At 35.0% G+C, this 20,438-nt stretch overlaps 1 protein-coding gene across 5 annotated transcripts in view; it reads right to left on the bottom strand.

The window, feature by feature from the left end:
• The window catches only part of LOC107072771 (misexpression suppressor of ras 6), a 217,544-nt gene that overhangs the window by 133,240 nt on the left and 63,866 nt on the right, over positions 1 to 20,438 (bottom strand). Inside the window, exon 4 of one of the 5 annotated variants that reach the window (XM_089177502.1) lies at positions 14,432 to 20,411. The exons of the other annotated variants lie outside the window; for them this stretch is intronic. Coding sequence (XP_089033628.1) covers positions 20,297 to 20,411 — 115 coding nt within the window. The 3' untranslated portion in view covers positions 14,432 to 20,296. Of the gene's footprint in view, positions 1 to 14,431; positions 20,412 to 20,438 lie in introns of those variants that run through there. 5 annotated transcript variants of the gene reach the window in all.

Below are 20,438 nucleotides of genomic sequence, written 5' to 3' on the forward strand. Positions count from 1 at the left end.
AAATTATGCGAATTTCTAAGCTTTGTTATGTACATAACATTGTATGTAACGTATATGTTCTGTCACCGATGTCATCTTTCGTTTCTTTCTATTTTTCTTTCAATTTTCAATCTTTCTCTCGTTCTTTCTATTCTTTCTTTAAGCGTTCATTTTCGCCGAATTATTAAGAGATTCAAAAAATACCACAGAAATTTACTGAAACAAACAATGATCACAATTCCATTGCATCATTACTGAGATTCTACTTTTTATTCATCACATTGAGAAAAAGAAGACTTATAATGTACCATAAATCCAAGCACGAATTCGCAAGCATATTTTCAATTTTTAGTTTACTACTTATGAGTTATGTGTCATACATTTCGATAATTCGATTATAGAGGGGTATATGAGAAGGGACGAAGAGAAGAGTATTAAACAAGTAAACATTTCTCAAATATATCAACTTAAAATTATCTCAAACAGACGTAACATTTGCTTCCGCGTTTCTCTACAAAAAGCAAAAAGAAAAATAAAAGGGAAGAGAAGAAAAAGAAAATGAAAAAGAATGACGATTTATACCTACGTTGTCCTTATAGTTGGAGCATCTCTTACGAGGAAATAAAAGGAACGCTTTAACGTTGAACGCCTACGGCTTCGTTATTTTTGTTGGTCTTTATTTATACAGCCTTCCCTGCGCTGTAAATGTCGGTTGCACAATAGTGAATTGATAATGTTAAATGTAATAGAAGAAAAAGAAAAAGGGAGAGGGGGAAGGGGAGTGAAAAGAAAGGAGAAAGGAGAAAGAGAAAGAGAGAAAGAGTTATAAGTAATATTACCATACGTTATATCATGGTTCAATAAATTATCGTCGAGTTGGCAATATTATCGCCACTTCTGACAATATTAGTTACCGCAGCGTCTATAATCATTGCCAATCCGGACGATAATTCTTGCTAGAGTAACAATTAATTATACATGGCTGATGCAATATTTTATTGCACGGGTACGTACAATTATTTTTCTCCATTAATACGAAATGTTTGAGGTGCGATTTATTCTAACGAATAAAGAACGAACTAAACGAATACAACCTGCGAACCGGAAGCATTAATTATTATACCCCCACGAAAATCATTTTATTACGAATGAGTAAACCTTTTTAAATGACATAGATTAAACACTTTTATATGATTCACGAGCGTATCGATTTTCATGTTAAATGGGATGAGAAAATTATAATGTTTGTAACGCTTTAGCCGGAGCGACTCTATTACGATTCTCGGAGAGATTAACAACGCGATAATAACAATAATGGGGAAAGCATTCGCGACGAGAAATTTCGAAAATATTCAAATAATACATAAATAGTTGAATATCCTGTCTCGCTAATCGTTTATATTTTAACGTGTGTTTGTGTGTGGGTCTATAGATGCGTGTATAGATATGACAAAAACTCTCTTTAAAAACGCGATATCTCTCCTATTTATTAAAGAAAAATCATGATTACCCAAACGATTTGAGTTTCCACTAGCACGTAAAAAAAATTATGAGACGGCCTACACCTCCTCCGTGTTCATTTCTTCTCATCGAAGATGATAATCGATAACAGAAGAGAAATAACAAAGTCCGACCAAACTTCAACGTTTCTCAACTACGAGAGCGGAACATCGTAGAATAAAACCTCCTTCGCTATTTTTTATTCTCTTTACCTAAGTGCATATGTTTCTTTCTTTTTATCTCTATCTATCTCTCGTTCTCTTTCTTTCTCTGTGTCTTTCTTTTTCTTACTCTTTAATAAGAATAACAGTTATGTAAGAGACAGCCATATACGAACGTCCAGTAATATAATTGAAAATCGAGATAGACAGTTTCATGTGCGTGGTTAAGTCTTAATTGCCCGGCTCGACATGAATTATCCGGTGAAGACCCTGCTAAAAGGCTTCTATTGTCGAGCAAAGGAAACGAAATGTGTTTGGCTATCTCGAGCGGAGAAACACCGACTGGAAAAGCGACCGCTCTCGCATGGGAAAGTCTTTATCCCTTAGAAAGGTGCAGGTCGTCCCTCCCTTCTTCCTCGCTTACCCCGTCCATCATCGCCTTGCATACGAACGAATACGTTTCTTTCGCGTTGCATCCTGCACGAACAATAGTTTGTGTATGTGTGTGTGTCTCTCTGTTTCTCTTTCTCTCTTTCTTTCTCTATTTCTTTCTTTCTTTCTTTCTTTCACTACTTTCATGTTTTTTTCTTTCGCTCTCTTAGCTGCTGCCTCAGAAATACCTTCCTTTCGAAACACACTCTCCTCTTCGCATCTCGTTACCTTAAATTAGATTTTATCCGTTCTTGCACTCTCCGCATAGATTACTTATCGTTAGTTTCACTTGTCGATCGTTACAGTATAACTGAAAATAATTTTCCAAAGATATGACTCATCTCCGAGAAGAATGAGAAAAAACAAATTTATCTACATATTAATAAGATGACTCGCAGAAAAAAGTTTTTAATTTAGGATATTTTTTCGAAGGTCATTGTCGGAGGATTAAACGGTAAGTTCATTTATTTAGGATAATTGAAGGCAGGCTTGTAGATTGATCATCCATATCTGTAAATCATACTCCCTGCATTATTTATTATCTACGCAAATAAATGAAGGATCTGATTTATCAAAGAAAAATTAAAACAAGTGAAGCACTAATCAAGAGTACTTTGCATATCGCATGTCGCATATGGAAACCATAACAAACTCTTTGGAAATGTGCAACAATATCTTTGCAAATATAACTTTGATGTCAAGAATATTAAATATGTTTATCTGTGAAGATATTAAGTATAAATTACAATATAATAATAAAAGCTTAACTATTTTTTATACAATCCAACAGCCACATTCCTATGAACTAACTTTATGTTTTAGAATAATTGTAAGAAATCATATTTTAAATTTATGATATTTCTTCGTGAATAATCCTGTATACAAGAAAATCGTATATACAACTTGAGTCGAGTATATGTATTGAATACATATATTGATCCCACATCGAACTAAAAACGAAATAAACACGATTTATATGCTCAAAGATAGTAGTAGTGGCAACTTCTACGAAATCTCGGTATCTAATAACCGGCATGCTCCGTCACACGTAACGACCGAGCCGTTCATCTTCTCGACAGTATAGAGGAAAAACAGCGATGATCGGGTTGCATACAGCAGAACAGTAGCGACAGTGAGAGAAACACTAGGATAGAAAGGGCCCTAGCAGTTGCGATGTTTCGGTTATTAATTTTTATGACGTCTATGAAACGGCCGGCCGAACGGAAAGAAGCACTCGCTTTGATCGCTCGCGTTTCGCTACTACAATTCGCTTCTCTTTTCTTACTTTCTATGGCAGTGAATTATTTTAATTCGATGAATAATAAAAAGAAGGAACGATGGATGGGCAATAAGCAATCTCGGTCCTTCTTGTTAATAAAGATAAACTTTATTTATTCCCTACTATTTCATTCCTCGATTCTCTCTCAAAGACCTTTATAAATACTTACTTTCTTCTTTTTTCTTTATCTTTCTTTATATTTCTTTCATCGAAAAATCAACCGTGCACCACGATGGAATTTTATTCACGCGAACGAGCATCAACTACTACCAAAATATGCGTTCGCGTCCTATAAAGTCGTTAAGAATTTATTGCAAGGTACAAGATGCACCTGCTTGATCAAACCATATCTCTTAAAAAAGAAACAGAAAGAAAAAGAGAAAAAAAGAAAGAAATCCAAAAGTCGAATACTGACTTTACAAATGCAACATATAAAATAATTTTATTTATATTTATTTTTGGAAATAAAATAATGCGATCACTGTACGAGAGATCATAATTAGGCTTGATTTTAAAAACAATTATATGATGGAAGCAAGAAACAATTATAATCAAGAATGAAATACCACAAGAGGCAAGAACGACAATGAAGATCTCCGTATAAGAGATCCAATCAAATGGAACGAATCGAAGAAGGTTCTTCATCGAGCACCATCTCGAACTCGTGACTAACCTATATCATACCTTTGTTAACTATGATACTAATTATCTATGACATGCGAATCTTAACGTGACTAATCGTTTAATAACACATTACAATCGAATCAATTTAATGAAACTGTCATTCAAACTTCAATCAACAGAATAATCTTTCCATTGGAATTGATTGAACAAGAAATGAAAAAAAGGGAGAAAAAAGAAAAAAAAGAAAAGGAATTTCAATGATAGTTACCACAAGCATCATAGTACGAACTACCTGTTCTAAGAGCGATTTAGCGAGCAACCTGTGCACAGCATGCTATCGGAATTCCTTAAGTTGCTTATAACGTACAGCAACGCCTCGATTGCAGTTTATCGAGAAGCAAGCTGCCAATCGAAAAGCCGTTAACTTTGCACACGGGTAACGCAATGCTCTTCCTCTTTCTTGCTCGTGATTATGTCCACCGTTATCGTTATCGAACACAAAACATAATAAGAAAGAAAGAGATTAATGATCTTATAATGTTTCATGTTTCCTCATCGGAGAATTAACTTCTTATCTAACCGCGACTACGATCTTTCGTAAACTTTGAAATCCTTCAAATCATCTGCATTTATTTTCTTTCGTTTACGTTACGTACGTACGTCTTCTAACTCGCATATATCTCCGTGATTAACAAGCGAAATAAACAAATAAAAATAAAAATTCTGTCGACAAAGCAACAAAACGATCGATAGTTATACTATTTCTTCGGAGAAGAAATACGTTTTGTTTTTCTTTTTTTCACATTATCAGGATCTCACATGGAACTTCAACGTACAGTAAGATCCACCAAGAAGATCTATGAGCCATCCATTAGCGAATGAAAGTACACCGTTCACGAATGACACGTTGGTTTTATATCGCTCGACAGATGACCCCTACATAGGTCGTGAGGATTTATCGGCGTCACGCTTGGATGTCGAATAAATTTATTACAATAAAACGCATATTGAGGATTACACACTCTGACACACTTCTGGAGAGTGTTGATTTTTCCGAAAGTCCAATTAGAGGAAAACCAGGAAAATTTATAAGCATGAGCCACGACTTTACCCGCATTTTCGATAAACGCCCGTATTTAACTGTACATAAATATATAAATACCTACAACATCGTAAATAATATGCAGGTATTTATATTTTAAAAGTTTTTTCAAATCTCTTTCTTTCAAACGAGAAAGATACTCCTGAATGCATTTGTCGATTTTATCGTACATATTTATATAGGTACTGTTCGTTCTCCGATCGGCGATACATGTGCACATATCGAGCGGAAGTCCTTGAAGATTCAGGTCGTCTATCTCATAACCCATCGACTCGCTCGCGATTTCGTCGACTATAAGGCGGCTTTGTCGATTGATCGACGACGCACTTATCAGATCGACTATCTCTCGATCACTCCCACACCTGGCGATCCATAATAGCGATCTCTGTTCGTTCATAAAAGACAAGTCAGATTAAAGCGACTCATTCGTTAAGACTATCACTCGTAAAAAAACGTTCAATCGCATGAAAGTTATATTTGACTTACAGGTGTCTTCTTCTTGCCTTTTAAGCCCTTATGGAAAAGGCAAAAAAGCCGAATTTAAAGCGTTAAGTAAGTGGAAAATCGATGGAGCGAAAGTAATTAAAAACTACATGCTTTAAAAATGTTTTATTTCCTTTCTTGTATATCAGTAAACAGTTAAAACTTTGCAGAGGAACATGCACTTCAAACATAATCTTCACTATACCGTATATTTACAAACGCGATTGCGAATTCCATCAAGATTGACTTCGAAGAAGTGAAAATTATTTTGATTCAACTGTACTTTGTGAAACGAATCACACACACGCGAGCGTGCGTACTTCACGGTAAATACTGACAGATAAATATTTATCTTCTTTTTTGATCATCCAATCGTGTTTATAATTTCACATAAATTTGAAGTACTTATTTCCCACACGACGTATCATTATAAAAATCGATGAGAAAACGAACGTTCCTTAACTAATAATTTGGAAAAGACATATCATTGATACACAGGGAAATGTATTATCGTTAGCTTAAAAGATACAACAAATGTTTCTCCTAAGTCGTAAAGTTGGACGGTAAAAACCGTTCTATGCAATGTCTTGCTAAGAAGCAATAGAAAAGCATAGAAACAGGAAGTTTTCGAAGAGCTCGGTGTAGGTAGTGTAGTTACGACGAATATTTAGCGGGCTAGTACTGGTCTGACGACATATCGATTCATCAAAGCCATTTCACTAATTTTTTTCTTACGTACCAAACGGAAACGTGTTTCTCAGCATAAAGCTATCGATGGTACGTCGAGCTGTAAGATTTCCAAGAATCCACTAGGATATGCGGTGCGTTTGAGAGTGGACAGGAACTTATGCTCTTTTTAACAAAGGAATATACCTCGTCGATAAGGATTTTAGATATGGTGGAACCAAGACGTGAGCACTTCCTCTCTTCCTTTCTTTCATTCTCTCTCTCTCTCTCTCTGTCTCTTTCTTTCTTTGGTTCTTTCACTCGCGAGGAGGGATGAAAGGCTTTCTTAGCTCGTCGACTTTTCCATCGACGATATAAACCGCCATTAGCTTTTTGCCCGGACATCACTATCGCAGAGACAATCGCCGAGGCTACACATCCCCCTTGCACCTTACGAAACAATAAATAATGGACGCGTGAGCTTCCTGCTTGTCGGTTGGCTCGTGGCCGCTAACACGCTCGCTCGAAAGATCCAACCAAGATCCGATACGATAAACGGGAAAATTTCAAGAGAACGGGACTCGATGAAGAAAAGTAAAAGCTTGGATGATTATCTAAGATCTCTCTAACTACGTAGATATATCTGCCGACTCGATGACGTAGCTATTTAATTACTTAATCCTTTGTGGCCCGAATAATATCATAAAGTAAGTTTAAGAGTAATCAGGATATGAAAGAAATATAATAAATATAGAAATAAATTATTAGTAATGAAAGTTATTATTGAGTATTTTCAATTAAAAGTCGGTGAAGTAAATAGGTATATACTTAAATTAATATACAAACTGCATACATACATACATACATACATACATACATACATACATACATACATACATACATACATACATACATACATACATACATACATACATACATACATACATACATACATACATACATACATACATACATACATACATACATACATACATACATACATACATACATACATACATACATACATACATACATACATACATACATACATACATACATACATACATACATACATACATACATACATACATACATACATACATACATACATACATACATACATACATACATACATACATACATACATACATACATACATACATACATACATACATACATACATACAATATACTATTTAAAATGCATATATTGTTTCCGATCGAATGTCTTGAAAAGGAAAAGAGACAATAAACGGAAAAGATCGGTGTTATCTCGTTGGAAGCGTTAACGAGCTATAAGATTTCTTAATAGGTACACCGATATCGTCTTTGGTAACATTTTTCAAGCAGAAAGATCCAGCCTCCTCCGCTCATTGCATCCTCAACGAACCGAAGCATTATCCTTCACCGTTCTCTTGGAATTTAGCTTTTGCCGCACGGATACTTGCGCGGCTAGTCGCGTAGATACTCGCACAGTACGTGTTCCTTTTCTCTCGCTATTTGTGCATACACCGTCAAGAAGAAAAAGAAAAAATAAAAAAAAAGGAACGTGTCCACGCGTGTCCTACCTACCGGAGAGAATACTTATGTTAGATATACCTATCTATACATGCATGTAAATACGTATAGTAGGTACGAAAGGTAAGATGTATGATCGCAAAACTGGAGGCGTTCAACGCGTTCGCGCGCCAATCGTAATTAAGCAGCAACAGAGCGGGTGTAGGACGGTAGTAACTCAGGTAGATTAATCTTCTCTCGAAATTAACAGCGATTGCTGGGATCATCTCTATCACACACGAGCCAGTTCGCTCGTAATTCTCTCCTCTTACCAGACCACCGTCTCCCACTCTGTTTCGCTTCACCTTCTTCTTCTCTTTCTCTATCTTTTTTTTTTTGTTCTTATACTTCTTATACTTCTTCAGCTTCGGCGAACGTCTTTCTTCCAGCTGGATCTTTCGAAAAGGCTAACTTTGTTGATTTTATTCATGGAACCGAATAACTGAACCTCGGAAGCATAACTTTCATGAGAGTACTTATAACCATTCGCACGTACGCTCCTTCTTTATTTTCTATTTCTTTTTTTTCCTTTTTTCTTTCTCTTCCTCTTCTTCTTATTCTTCAATAGAATGCTACAGAAAAAAATGGAAGAGAGGAAGAGAATTATATATCTTCGGAATGCAAACTGCACTCCGTTATAAACTGCTACGAATACGAGAGTACAAATGAGAACTTAATTAATTAGCAATACGCCATACAAAGTTGTTGATATTATTTTGCTATATAAATATTTCGTTCAATGGCTTTCGGGATATCTTTAATTGGCCTCGATCGTACGGTGTATCGTATTTTATGGAGTAGTCAAGCACAACGATATTAGATTTTAAACGAGAATATATGAACGTTCTGCGCTAATCCCTCCGATTAGTACCAGTCCATGGAAAACCTGATTCTAAAGAAAATTCGACAACTTACGAGTCATGCGTAACGAAGGTAATGAAATAACATCGTAGTCCAATTTACTTTTGTCCCTCTTAACTATCTTAACGAATAAAGAAGTAAATTTTTACAATATAAATCACATTTTTTATAATACTTCTCCATTAAAGTCGATATCTGCTTGTTTTTTACTTTCCTACCTTGATACTATTTTAAAACCGTTCAAACGGCCGTTTGATCAGTCGAAGGTAAGTAGGCACTTACTTATGTTTATAAATCAAAGGAGCTAGAATACTCGTTGTTTCTCTATTCTCGTTGAATGAGGCCAAGAAAATAAAGGGGTGACAAGGCGATATTTGTTGCATAAGTCAGAGAATCGAGGCATAAGTCACCCTACACATTTATGGTGTTCTTTACAGCAAGAAAATGTCAAACGCTAGCGACGGACGGTAAATTTCTGTGGTTGACAAAAAATTTCAATGATTTTTCTCAAAATTTATGCGCCGCCTTTACGACGTTTGTCACCGTTACCATCGTGTGAGGTAGAACCATGCTTCTCTCGCTACGATTTCTCCTCCCAACGATGATCTCTCTTCTGAATTCTACGAGAACGAATAGACGTTTCCTTTATAGTCATAGGTTTTACAATAAATCAAGGTAAACTAAAAACGAACGGTGAACGATTGTAGACACGTGGCGTAGACCTTTCGATTCTTGCTCTGCATGATCCTGAGAAACTATCGTTAAAGCTTTTCTTTTTCGGGTGTAAATATTTAAAAGCTTATTTGATTTATCGACTACTTTAGAGTCAATCGTCGATTAGGAAATGGGTTTCGGATATTCGCCAAAATCGATATGGATTATTTCTGATTCATATAATTCACGAGAAGTTTTTCTATTGAGTTGATCAATTGCCTCTATACTTTCTCTTTTTGCTTTCAAATATTTCGTTAATATAGTACACATCTTAAATATCATATTTTATAATTATTTTTAAATAAAATTGATTCGTTCCAATACATTAACAAATTCATCTTGAAAAAATTCAATCTTCATCCTTCGGTAGAATTTTAACTCGACTAATATTTACAAACTTCTCGAGAAATAAGATGAACGAAGAAGTCAGACATACTCGGGAGTAAAACTTCCGCGAATAAAAAGTGGAATCCGAGTGAACGTAGAGATCAGGAGGAATTGGTAAGAGTAGATACTTTGCCAAAGGGAAAAGAAGATTATGATCATCGACGTCTACCGTAAATGGAAATCGTGACTCTGGCATTATTGCTGAGAGTTTTGTACAAACCACGAACGGCAGCAATGCCTTCGTATCTATCGTAGTTCCCTCCATCGTTCTTGGTACCGATGATCGGTAACGTGATGAAAAACATTCAACTTTTGCATTGACGTGAATCCATGGATCGGTTCTTTACTATGACACGCCGCGTCACGATTTTCTCTTCGCAATAGGTATCTATCACGGAAATCTCCTGTAAAAGATATAAGTCAACAAGATTTTTTGATTTTTAACCTACATAATACTTATGTATCGTATATTTCAATGTAAATATGTATTTATATAGATATACGACCAATAAACCTGAACAAATTTATTTCTCCGATTTACCAAGATTTCCAAGTATGTAAGTGTATGTATATACCAATAACATACATATACATATATGAATTTATATCGAATATCATATATAATTATAATATCAAATGATTACGCGTCATAATCAAAACTTTCAAAGAGTAAAATGATTCTGGGACGATCGTTGAATGAAATACGGCAAATACTTTTATAGCTACGAACGTTTTAATAAAACGAAGATGATTACTGTTGATAATGACGGCACCTAACAGCCAGAAATATTATCGACATTTCCTTTAATTCAATTAGATGGAAAATGCAAGAACTCGATTGGTCGTCATCTACGTTTAATTAAAGGTTATCCACATCTGGTTGCTTTTACAAACGATCAAGTCGACGGAATCGTCGTAACGCGTATCGTATTATCTATAATCGGACATAAACATGGACTATATAAGTTGACCGTGACTTTTAATACATGTTATTCGAAATAATTGAAATACACAGTATTATTTAAAAAAAAAAAAGAGAAACGAGATAAATAATGATCGTGTTAAAATTTACCTTATGGAAAGATATTTATTAAAATACGATCATTTCAAGTTACCTCAACTTTCTATTATTTTTTTTTATCATATACTAATTCATAACTTAGTGAAATATCTGTTAAATTTTTATTGCTTAGAAGTATGTTTACTCGTTGGGAAAATTCTTCTTAACACGGTAATGCAGAAGCTGCGTAAAAGTTTATTGGCAATAGAAAATCGATCTATCGAAAATAAATCCTCTCGAATATATCGAAAAGAATCCTCTCTCTTTCATATAGGTAAACACACATTCTTTGAACGTATTAATGCGATTCCTCGCGAATTAGATTTCTTATTCCCGGGCGATCCTACTATAAAGTGGTTTTTTTTTCTGCAAGGAACTCGAGGTACCGTGACAAGAAGTTGAGAAAGAGAGAATGGCGGTGGTACGCGAGCACAAATGCGAAACGAACGAGAATTCGAGTCGGAAGAAACCGTTTGCCAAGTACGAGTGGCAGCCGTGCAATACGTGCTCTGCTTATTCATTGTCCGTCCTTCCGTCCGTTCGTCCGTCCATCCGTCCGTCCGTAAATATATTCGTTCGTTCGTTCATTCGTTCGTCCTCGCGTATTCTTTCACGTGATTATTTTTGCCGGTTTGCGTGCACAATGAGCGATTTTCTAGCGGTCCCATTGTTCCCATTCGAAGCCCGTTTATGTTTTGTAAGCCCGATTGCCCGGGTCCTAGCGCCCACTCGCGACGGATAAGTTACCAAGAATTTATTTCCCCCATGACTAAGCCAAAGGCCCATTCAAAAACTGGCCTCGCCGACGTTCCTTATAATTTTATTCCCTATAAAAGGCGACTTTATGTATTATATTTCGACATGCGACTTTTTGTATTATATTTTTCTTTAACCAGAAATTTTTATAAGAATTTCACGGAATTCAAAATGAAAAGGTTCGATAAAATGAATTTACATTCATCAATCACTGAGTAAAATGAATATTTCTTATTCTTTTCTTTTTTTGTTTTGTTCTTTCCACTATATCTACATCGTTCACAGATGGTATTTGAGAAGGAAGTAAAAAAATCTCGTATTAAACTCGTAAAGTCGATTAAAACTCTTTCGTTTGAGTATGCTGAAAGATTTTAGAATTCACCCCTATTCAACCTTGACACGCTTTGTTCGAATGGAGGCTTAAAATTTTTGTCTTCGTGGTCACGATGTCTATGGTTTCGAATTGGTAGAAGGAAAATAGAGAATCGGTGAGTAACAAATACAATAGCAATAGAACAACTTTGTTATCGGCATATATAAAATAGGAAGAAACAACTTTTATTACACAATAAAGTCGTCCCCCGGCTGTTCTCATAAAAGGTAAGATTAAAAAGGCACTGTCACCGTCAACGATGAAACGCAAGATGGAAACGTAGTTGGGATTACAGCAAAGGAACTCTATTTTAATATTCGCCAAAGCCCGAAGCAGTGTCGGAGCTGTGGCAAGCCGCTAAACCGCAACATTGAACTTTACGAGACGCGTCCAGTATCTGAGTCTTTCTATACCTCGCAATATAAAACCTAACAAGCTAAAATATTCTCACTATAATGTCAACGAACGTTGGATAGTAATTATAAGAATGTTATTAAATAATCGTGGCTAATAAGATGTCCATTAAAAACGAGGCGACTTTTTTACGACCAACAAGATCATATGTAGTTAGGTTAAAATGGTATGGCAACGTTTTTTTTTTTCGAAACAAAATTGAATAAATAAAATAGAATAACGCGAGTTACGTTTATTATAAGAGTAAGAGTATTTCTCACTTCGCCCCATACTTATCCGTCTATCCTTTCCCTAAATATTATTTTTTTGGACGCACATCTAACGCGTAAACAAGAATAAAACAAAAATTGAAATAATTTCACATTGATTCGCGTGCCGTTCCGATAGCCCTGATTGTGAATTAAAGATTCTTATCGAAGCTACGAAGCTTGTTTATACTGGTTCAAAGATCTATTTAACATTTCCCTGTACGATTTAACGACGCTCCCTACCGTTCAAGAATATCGTAAGAATAATCATCTATTCGTAGTAATTTAATATAGTACCATGATCACACACAGAGAAAAGACAAGAAAGAAAAGATCAAAAGAAGAGAGAAAAACAAGTCGCAAGAACAAAACGTACGAATCAAAAAAAAGAATAAGAAGTCGGCCGCATGCAGGAAAACCATCACCGTCCTAAATTTATCGATCATAATAATTATATTTATCGCAAGGTCCATCTTGTAATACATTGCTGGAATGATCTCATCGGAACTACGAAACGAGATTTCTCGATCATTTCTTCTCTCGCTTGTTAATCCTATATGGGTGCATTAATTTTTAATTGAGAGCCAATTAAAGATAATTTTTATGGAGATACTTTCTCTCTCTATCTCTCTTTTTCGTTCTTATTCTCCAACTCGCTATCTGCCGATCAATAAAACCTATAAATTTACTCGCCTATATGTTATATTTACGATCACATATTGTAAGATATCTTACGGCGTAGCTATCTTTTCCTTAACTGCAAATTCCAACGATGGCGAACAAGATTATACCTCTGACAATCGAAATAATAATAACACGTCGAATAATAAAACGTCGATAAAATTAATGAACTTGTACTATTACCTAGCGATCATTTTGAAGATTTGAACGAAGAAAGTACGTAAATTTTCTTCGAGACTAAAAGAAAGATAATGAGCTTACGGAAATTTGTTGAAAATGTATCATTTCCAATGTATCATTAACAAGATACAGAACACTTTTAATGTAGTTCAATTAAATTGAATTTTCTTAAAATACTTTATAAAGATTGTTATTAAAGAGTTATTGCCATAACTCTTGTGAATAAAAAAAAAGAAAACAGGGGAGGGTCGTAAAATTATAAAATCTATTCATCATTCGCAATTTCTTCGACTTACGTCGCGAGAATCAAGCGATCGTAGAAGGCACGTATGTAAAATGAATTTTCTAATTTTTAATGGAATCCAATTAGCGTTGGACTTTCTGCGAAACACTAAAAAAAAATCTACGGTAATATCGAAATAGTTTATGTTTTACGCTCGAAAGAACGCCTCTATGGAATCGATCGATTTGCAGAGAGATATTTTTTTACGTTCTATCGTTAATTATATTTGTTATATTATATAATCCGGTTTGACGACAAATCTCAGCGATATAATTATACAAAGATAAATAAAGCTTGCATTGAAAAACTCGATTATAATTGTGGTTATAAAGTAACAATTAAAATAATTAAACAACTACGAATTTAATGAAGTAATCATTCCCACCGAAGTGAGCACTTTAATTCTTTCTATTTTCTTCAATAAACTTATCTGTACTACGAAAATATAAAACAAAAAATACATATATATAAAAGAAAGTAAAAAAAGAAATAAAAAGAAAATAATGATATTTGATTAAAGAAACGTATGGAATGAATAACGTCGCGCAATCATTTTTTTACTAATTTCATTTATATATATATATATATATATATATATATATATATATATATATATATTGTATATATATGTCCTCTATCTACGTAAAGAAAAGTAAAAAATATATATAATAATAATTTTTGTAGAAGCAGGATGCAATAGGTTTCACCAGCACGGTACGGCACAACGTATTATACATATATATATATAAACGTGTCTTTCGATCGCACTAGAGAGTCGGGTAAATCTCACGGAACGATCACGATGCGAAGAGGACAAGAGAAAGGGAAGCACTTTGAATTTTTTCTACGGTAGACCAATTGCGACAGCGTTCAAAGCAAGGACAATGATCGGCAAACAATAGTACCTCGTTACGGACATGAATCCAAAGTAAGGGGAAAAGAGGGTGATAGGAAGGAATGGAGGGGTGGGAGGGAGACAGGGCGAACGTTTTATATAAGGGATATTATAGAATCGACGGACATCGGGCATGCTTAAAATTTAGACCCGATCTCGAGATTAATTATGATAATAGCGATGAAAAAAAGTCAATGTCGATTTTAGTTCCTCCAATTAAATTTTATTCAAAATCTATTTGACGGGACATTCTATGGCATTTCTATTCTCGTTTGTACCAAATCGAAACCCAGTTTCTAATTCCTTTTGAAAGTGAATCGACGCGGATAACCTTCCATCATAATTCGTATATACTTACTGTATAACAAAGAGAGAAGAAGCAAAATAGTTTACAAAATGGAGCGCGATCGATGAAACAACGAGATTGAATCGTAGGTACGAAAAATTTTGTTTAATATTTCTAAACGCATTCCCTATAACGATCTTACGAAAGTATAGCAAAACGAATTTATGAGCATAGTCTATAGGTATAAGCGTGATTTATGATGAAATCGTTACCGATCAAATAGACCGTTATTAAGGAGTCGTATAAACAGCTTACAACTCGTTTTTCTTTGCACAAGGGTAATCGAAATCGCAATTAATAAGATATAGAAGGTAATTCTTAAGAAATAAGAAAAAGAATTTAGGAAGACATTGAGAGGTTTAAAAGTAAAAAAATCGCTTCCATCTTTAAACATACCTTGAAGGAAAAGGAAGATGAGATAAATCTGAAAATACGAAGTCGTTCGGAGTTGAAACGTGCAAAGAGATATCGAGAGATCGTAACTTTCAATCGTTAATCGATCTAGAAGCTTTGGCAGGAAAAGTTTGGAAAACACAGCCGATGTCGCGCGACTTCTGGGATTGTACGTCATGTCGCACGTGTGGTATGTGTTTACTCATATAAGCAAGAAAGAGATGAAAGAGAAGGAAAAAGGGGTGGAGGAGAAGGAGGAAGAAGTGTAAAAAAAGAGAGGAAAAGATCGACGCGCCTAGTGCGCAATTAGGGAGAAAATGGACGATCGTCGTGGCGAAAGCAGTTAAATCAGCGCGGACATTTACGAGCGGCGATTACGCTGCAACCAGAAAATTCCTGACTCGGTCACTGGCGGCCAAAACAGTTGCCTACGAACTAAAATTGCAGTCGTACGTTGCTGAAGAGACGATCCATGCATCGAAGAAACTCTCTCTCTCTCTCTCTCTCTCACTCTCTCTCTCTATTCTTTCACTTTTATGCAAAAAATTGTGATCTCGGATCGTAGATTTTAAAAAGTACTTACATTTATATATATATATATAGTATACCTATTACGAATTTCAAATAATTCTCATAAATCGATATGGTTTTGTAAAAAGAGAAAAAAAAAAGAAAAAAGTAACATTATCGTCGATAATGCAAACAGGCAGATAGTTCCGTGGAATAGTTCACTATGAGAACACATAAAATGATTTCCGCATATAACTGAGATATAAAGGCGACGATCGTAAAGATGCCGCGAAGAACGGGTTGAGTTTGCAGCCAATAGTACTTTTCTCTGTCAATGCGGAATAATATCGTAAACGGTCGTAGTCTTTTCGCGTTTTACGATAATTCTTGAGGTAGAATCCGACGTTGCGGCGTTCGGGCGCCATTCCGTTGCACGAGCTAGTTACAGGCTGCTTCTGCACTCACTAATACGAAGGCAAACTTGCGATTTGCTCTCTAACGGTGCGTTCTACGATTTCTCTCGCTTAAGCGCAAAGTGAAATCTCACGTATGTTTCTCGAAAGATTTTTACGCTTTAAACAGTATATACTTAACTACTTGGGTTGAATGTTAATCGGATATCATTTAGAGAGTATCGAGAATAACAGTGAAGAAGCGAGTGATATGTCGTATATCAAGTCGCAGATGTACCGCGCGTAAATACAAACCGGCATACCATTTTAATTAACTCTTCGAAAGTTATTTTCATGGGAACTGAAGCTGGATTATTCCCGAGATTTTCAACTTAACGGAATAGAAACGTTCGATGTAATAGCGCGAGTGAAATACCGATTAAAAGGATCCACGTTAATTAATCTCTCCTGCACTTTACCCAATCGTCATCTTCCTTTTTCTCATCTACGTTCTCGAACATATTTAGTTATCGCGAAGTGCATCGACTTATATACGAGAAGCTGCCGTCGATCTTACCTACTTCGAATAAACAAGAATATAAAGTTTTCCTTTAAACCGCGTACCTATACGAGATCTCGCATTATAAATTGACTATTTTATTTGACGGCTGATCCGCGCGGTCGCAACTTAAACGATGTGTACCTTCCACGTCGTAATCGAAGAGGAGATATTAGTTATTCTTCTTCTATGAACAGGTAGTAGGAAATACCAAGTTCGTAGCTAGGTATATAACGAGCGACGAAATCGCAGATCATGTTTTATCAAGTAACGTACAACGTTATTTCCTCTAGGCAGATTTAACCAGTGACATCTCCTCCGCGACTTTTTCTTGCTAGAAATTAATAAGCTTTCTTCCTTTCTCTCTTTCTTCCTTTCTTTCTTTCTTTCCTTCTTTCTTCCTTTCTTTCCTTCTTTCTTCCTTTCTTTCCTTCTTTCTTCCTTTCTTTCCTTCTTTCTTCCTTTCTTTCCTTCTTCTTCTTCTTCTTCTTCTTCTTCTTCTTCTTCTTCTTCTTCTTCAAGCAATCGCAGTAAAGATGCATAGAAAGTAAAACATTTGCCCGTCTTTCGACGCTTTCCTAAACAATTTACTGCTAATTATTTCTATGGGCGATCGTTTCGTGACGTAAGATCGAATGGCATGATTTACGACGATAATTCGTCATGAATCCGCCGATCGGAAAACGTAATTGAAGGAATAACCGAATGAAGACGTCACACCGACTAATTAATAATATCACAAACTAATGCTATATCGGGATCTTGTAACAAATTAGCCATACGCAACCCTCTGACCTTACCTCGTGGTAACCATCAAGATTTCATCTAACAAAATACCAACATTTTAAATTTGGATAAACTCGACAATGCAACAACATCGACTTTCACAGTTTTATTTAACTTTCTTTTATAAAAAATACAAAAGAAATTAAAATATAAAAGACAATTACATAAAAAAATTATTAAATTATTCCTGATTAAATTCGGTTACATGATTCGAGTATTTTTAATACTTATTTCGTTTCGACATTCCAAGTAAAAAATTATTTCGTTAGCAAGTTGGCGTTACGTAACGCCTATCGGACATCTCCGTTCGCGAGGTAAACAACAACACCATTTACAGTTTACTCTCAAGTTTACTTATGCATGATTGATTTTTTTTTCTTACCAATCAACGGACTCTCGTAAATAAAATACCTCGAGACTCGCGTTTACGCGAGCAACGTAACGTGTGTACGATACCTCTCACGCTCCTCATCGAACTTTATATCTCGATAAGCATTGTAATTTAACACTCTACACTCCCACTCATTTCTGTTATTTTTCTATCTCATATCCGATAATCGCCTTGACTGAATTAATGACCGTCTGAAATTTCAAAACGTGAGAAAATCCTTCACGTAACACTCGTGTTATTTATTGCTAACCAACTCAACGTTGGTGATTAAAATAAGAAGTATAAGAAGTCGCGCGTAGACTTACATTACTCGTTTTTTATCCTAATTGCAAATTTTTCACATTCGAAAAATCAACGGTCTTAAGGTCAAGCAAACGGGAGCGTTTTATCGCAATACTCTTTTTACAAAGTTTCCTTCATGAAACGCAGCTGCGATTTAATTACACTCTATAAATCTAATGACAAGAGTGCTGGGCTATGGGGCACCGTAGCGTGGGAATGTCTTCCTTATGTTAGTGTGCATTAACAAGAATATAATAGCCGTAAATTCGACGTTTACATGCCTTCTTCCGTTTTCCTTCGCTTCCTGGATAGTTTATAGCATCGTTAAGCCAATCGTTTGAACGAAAGAGAAGAGACTATGTGTAAGACGAATAAAAATATCATTTTTAAAAGAGAAAAAAATATCTTCTATTTTAATAGTAAGACACACTTTGCAAATCCCCAATGACGATTATACTATACCATTTTATGAGATATAAATTAATGAAGTAAACTTCGTATCCAATCGAAAGATTAATTACTCATTGAGAAGATAAAATCTTAAAGATCGTAGGTGAATAATACAACGATTCTTCTTTATCGTCGTAACGCGAGAATAAAATCGAATGTTTCATTAGCCGATTGTCAAAAAACAAAATACAAAATTCCGTGAAGACTCGTGAAACATACTCTTCGTGACATCGACAAATATGCGTTTATAGGTGTCCACCTTAATTAGAGGTTTGCTGTAGAAACTTTATCCATTACTGAATTGCACGTTCTTCTTGTGTGCAAGCTTTCTGCTTGACACAATCAAAAATGAAGGATTTAAACAAAATAATATGATAAAAAATTAAAAAGGTTTGGAAGAGGTATGTATTTCTAATGACAAGTAAGAAAGTTATAACCATTAGGGTCAAGGTCTATCTTATGGTTATTATTATTATTATTATTATTATTATTATTATTATTATTATTATTATTATTATTATTATTATTATTATTATTAACAAAGAAGAGCAAAGAATGAAATAAAAAGTAAAAATGCATGCAACATTAAACCCTTTGTCTTCTTTGCTCTGACAGCACAAATAGACATATCAATACCGCTGAAAAGAAAAAAAATGCACACACTATAAAAAAAGGAATACTTGAATGAGAAGATATTTGAAATTATATGAGATAAAATGCTAATTGATTGCAAATCGAATGAGGATGCAAATGATTTATCGTGAACAAAACAACCCATTACTACTTCGATAAAAGCAAAACTCCTACGACGAAATATGAATATTACTTACGATCTAATATACTGCCTATCAACTTGTTTATATAAACAGTGTGTCATAGATAGATCAAGAAATTAAAACAAAAAATGTCTCTAATTTTTTTAATTGCTTATCCCGGCAATCTTAACATTAAATAACGAGCGACGTTTCATTACCGATTGTAGAAGGATAATTGCTAACTAGTCGCATTCTCATTTGTCAGAAATTGTCCTTCAAAGTGATCGCTATTCGATCATCGAGGAATAAACAGTCTCAACGATTTGTTCTCGTGCGACGTTAAATTAATGCAAGAGTGATTGAAAAGATTTGGCTGTAATAACTCAAAGATGTGATTAATGTTGGACAAAAAGAAGGTCAAAATCGAGTGATCAAAATCGATCGAAAGAAAATATTTCTTCAATTCATTTTTACGTTCAACGTCCATTAGTTAATATGCAGTGAGAAAGACGAGAGGTGTATTGTTTGACACCGATACGAACGCACGTACTCAAGAAACTGCAATGGGTATCGATTTACATTTTAATTTAACAAACGAAGAAAAATGATTTATATCTACTGGCGACTCCGCTGGCTCTCATTTGTTATAAGAACGCTATTTCCTGTCGCGAAGGTAGAATGATGTATCTGCGAACGAAAATCAATTGAAATGAACGATGCAACAGTACAAACCGGTCCTCTGAATACGAAAGGACGATCGATGAGAGAAGATCATATAGCGCCTAATTACTTTCTCCGTTAGCTATACTTAAAATAGTCTCTATAGTCTTTTATAAAGTTAATTCTCATCGTTCTCCTCGTCGTTCTTCTCGTCGTTCTTTTCGTCGTTCTTCTCGTCGTTCTTCTCGTCGTTCTGAACAAATTCGAAACAAGAAGAAAT

This window comes from Polistes dominula, unplaced genomic scaffold (assembly GCF_049000335.1).
Source record: "Polistes dominula isolate Pdom_NZ unplaced genomic scaffold, Pdom_raw_medaka contig_24, whole genome shotgun sequence".
In the NCBI taxonomy this organism is placed as follows: domain Eukaryota; kingdom Metazoa; phylum Arthropoda; class Insecta; order Hymenoptera; family Vespidae; genus Polistes; species Polistes dominula.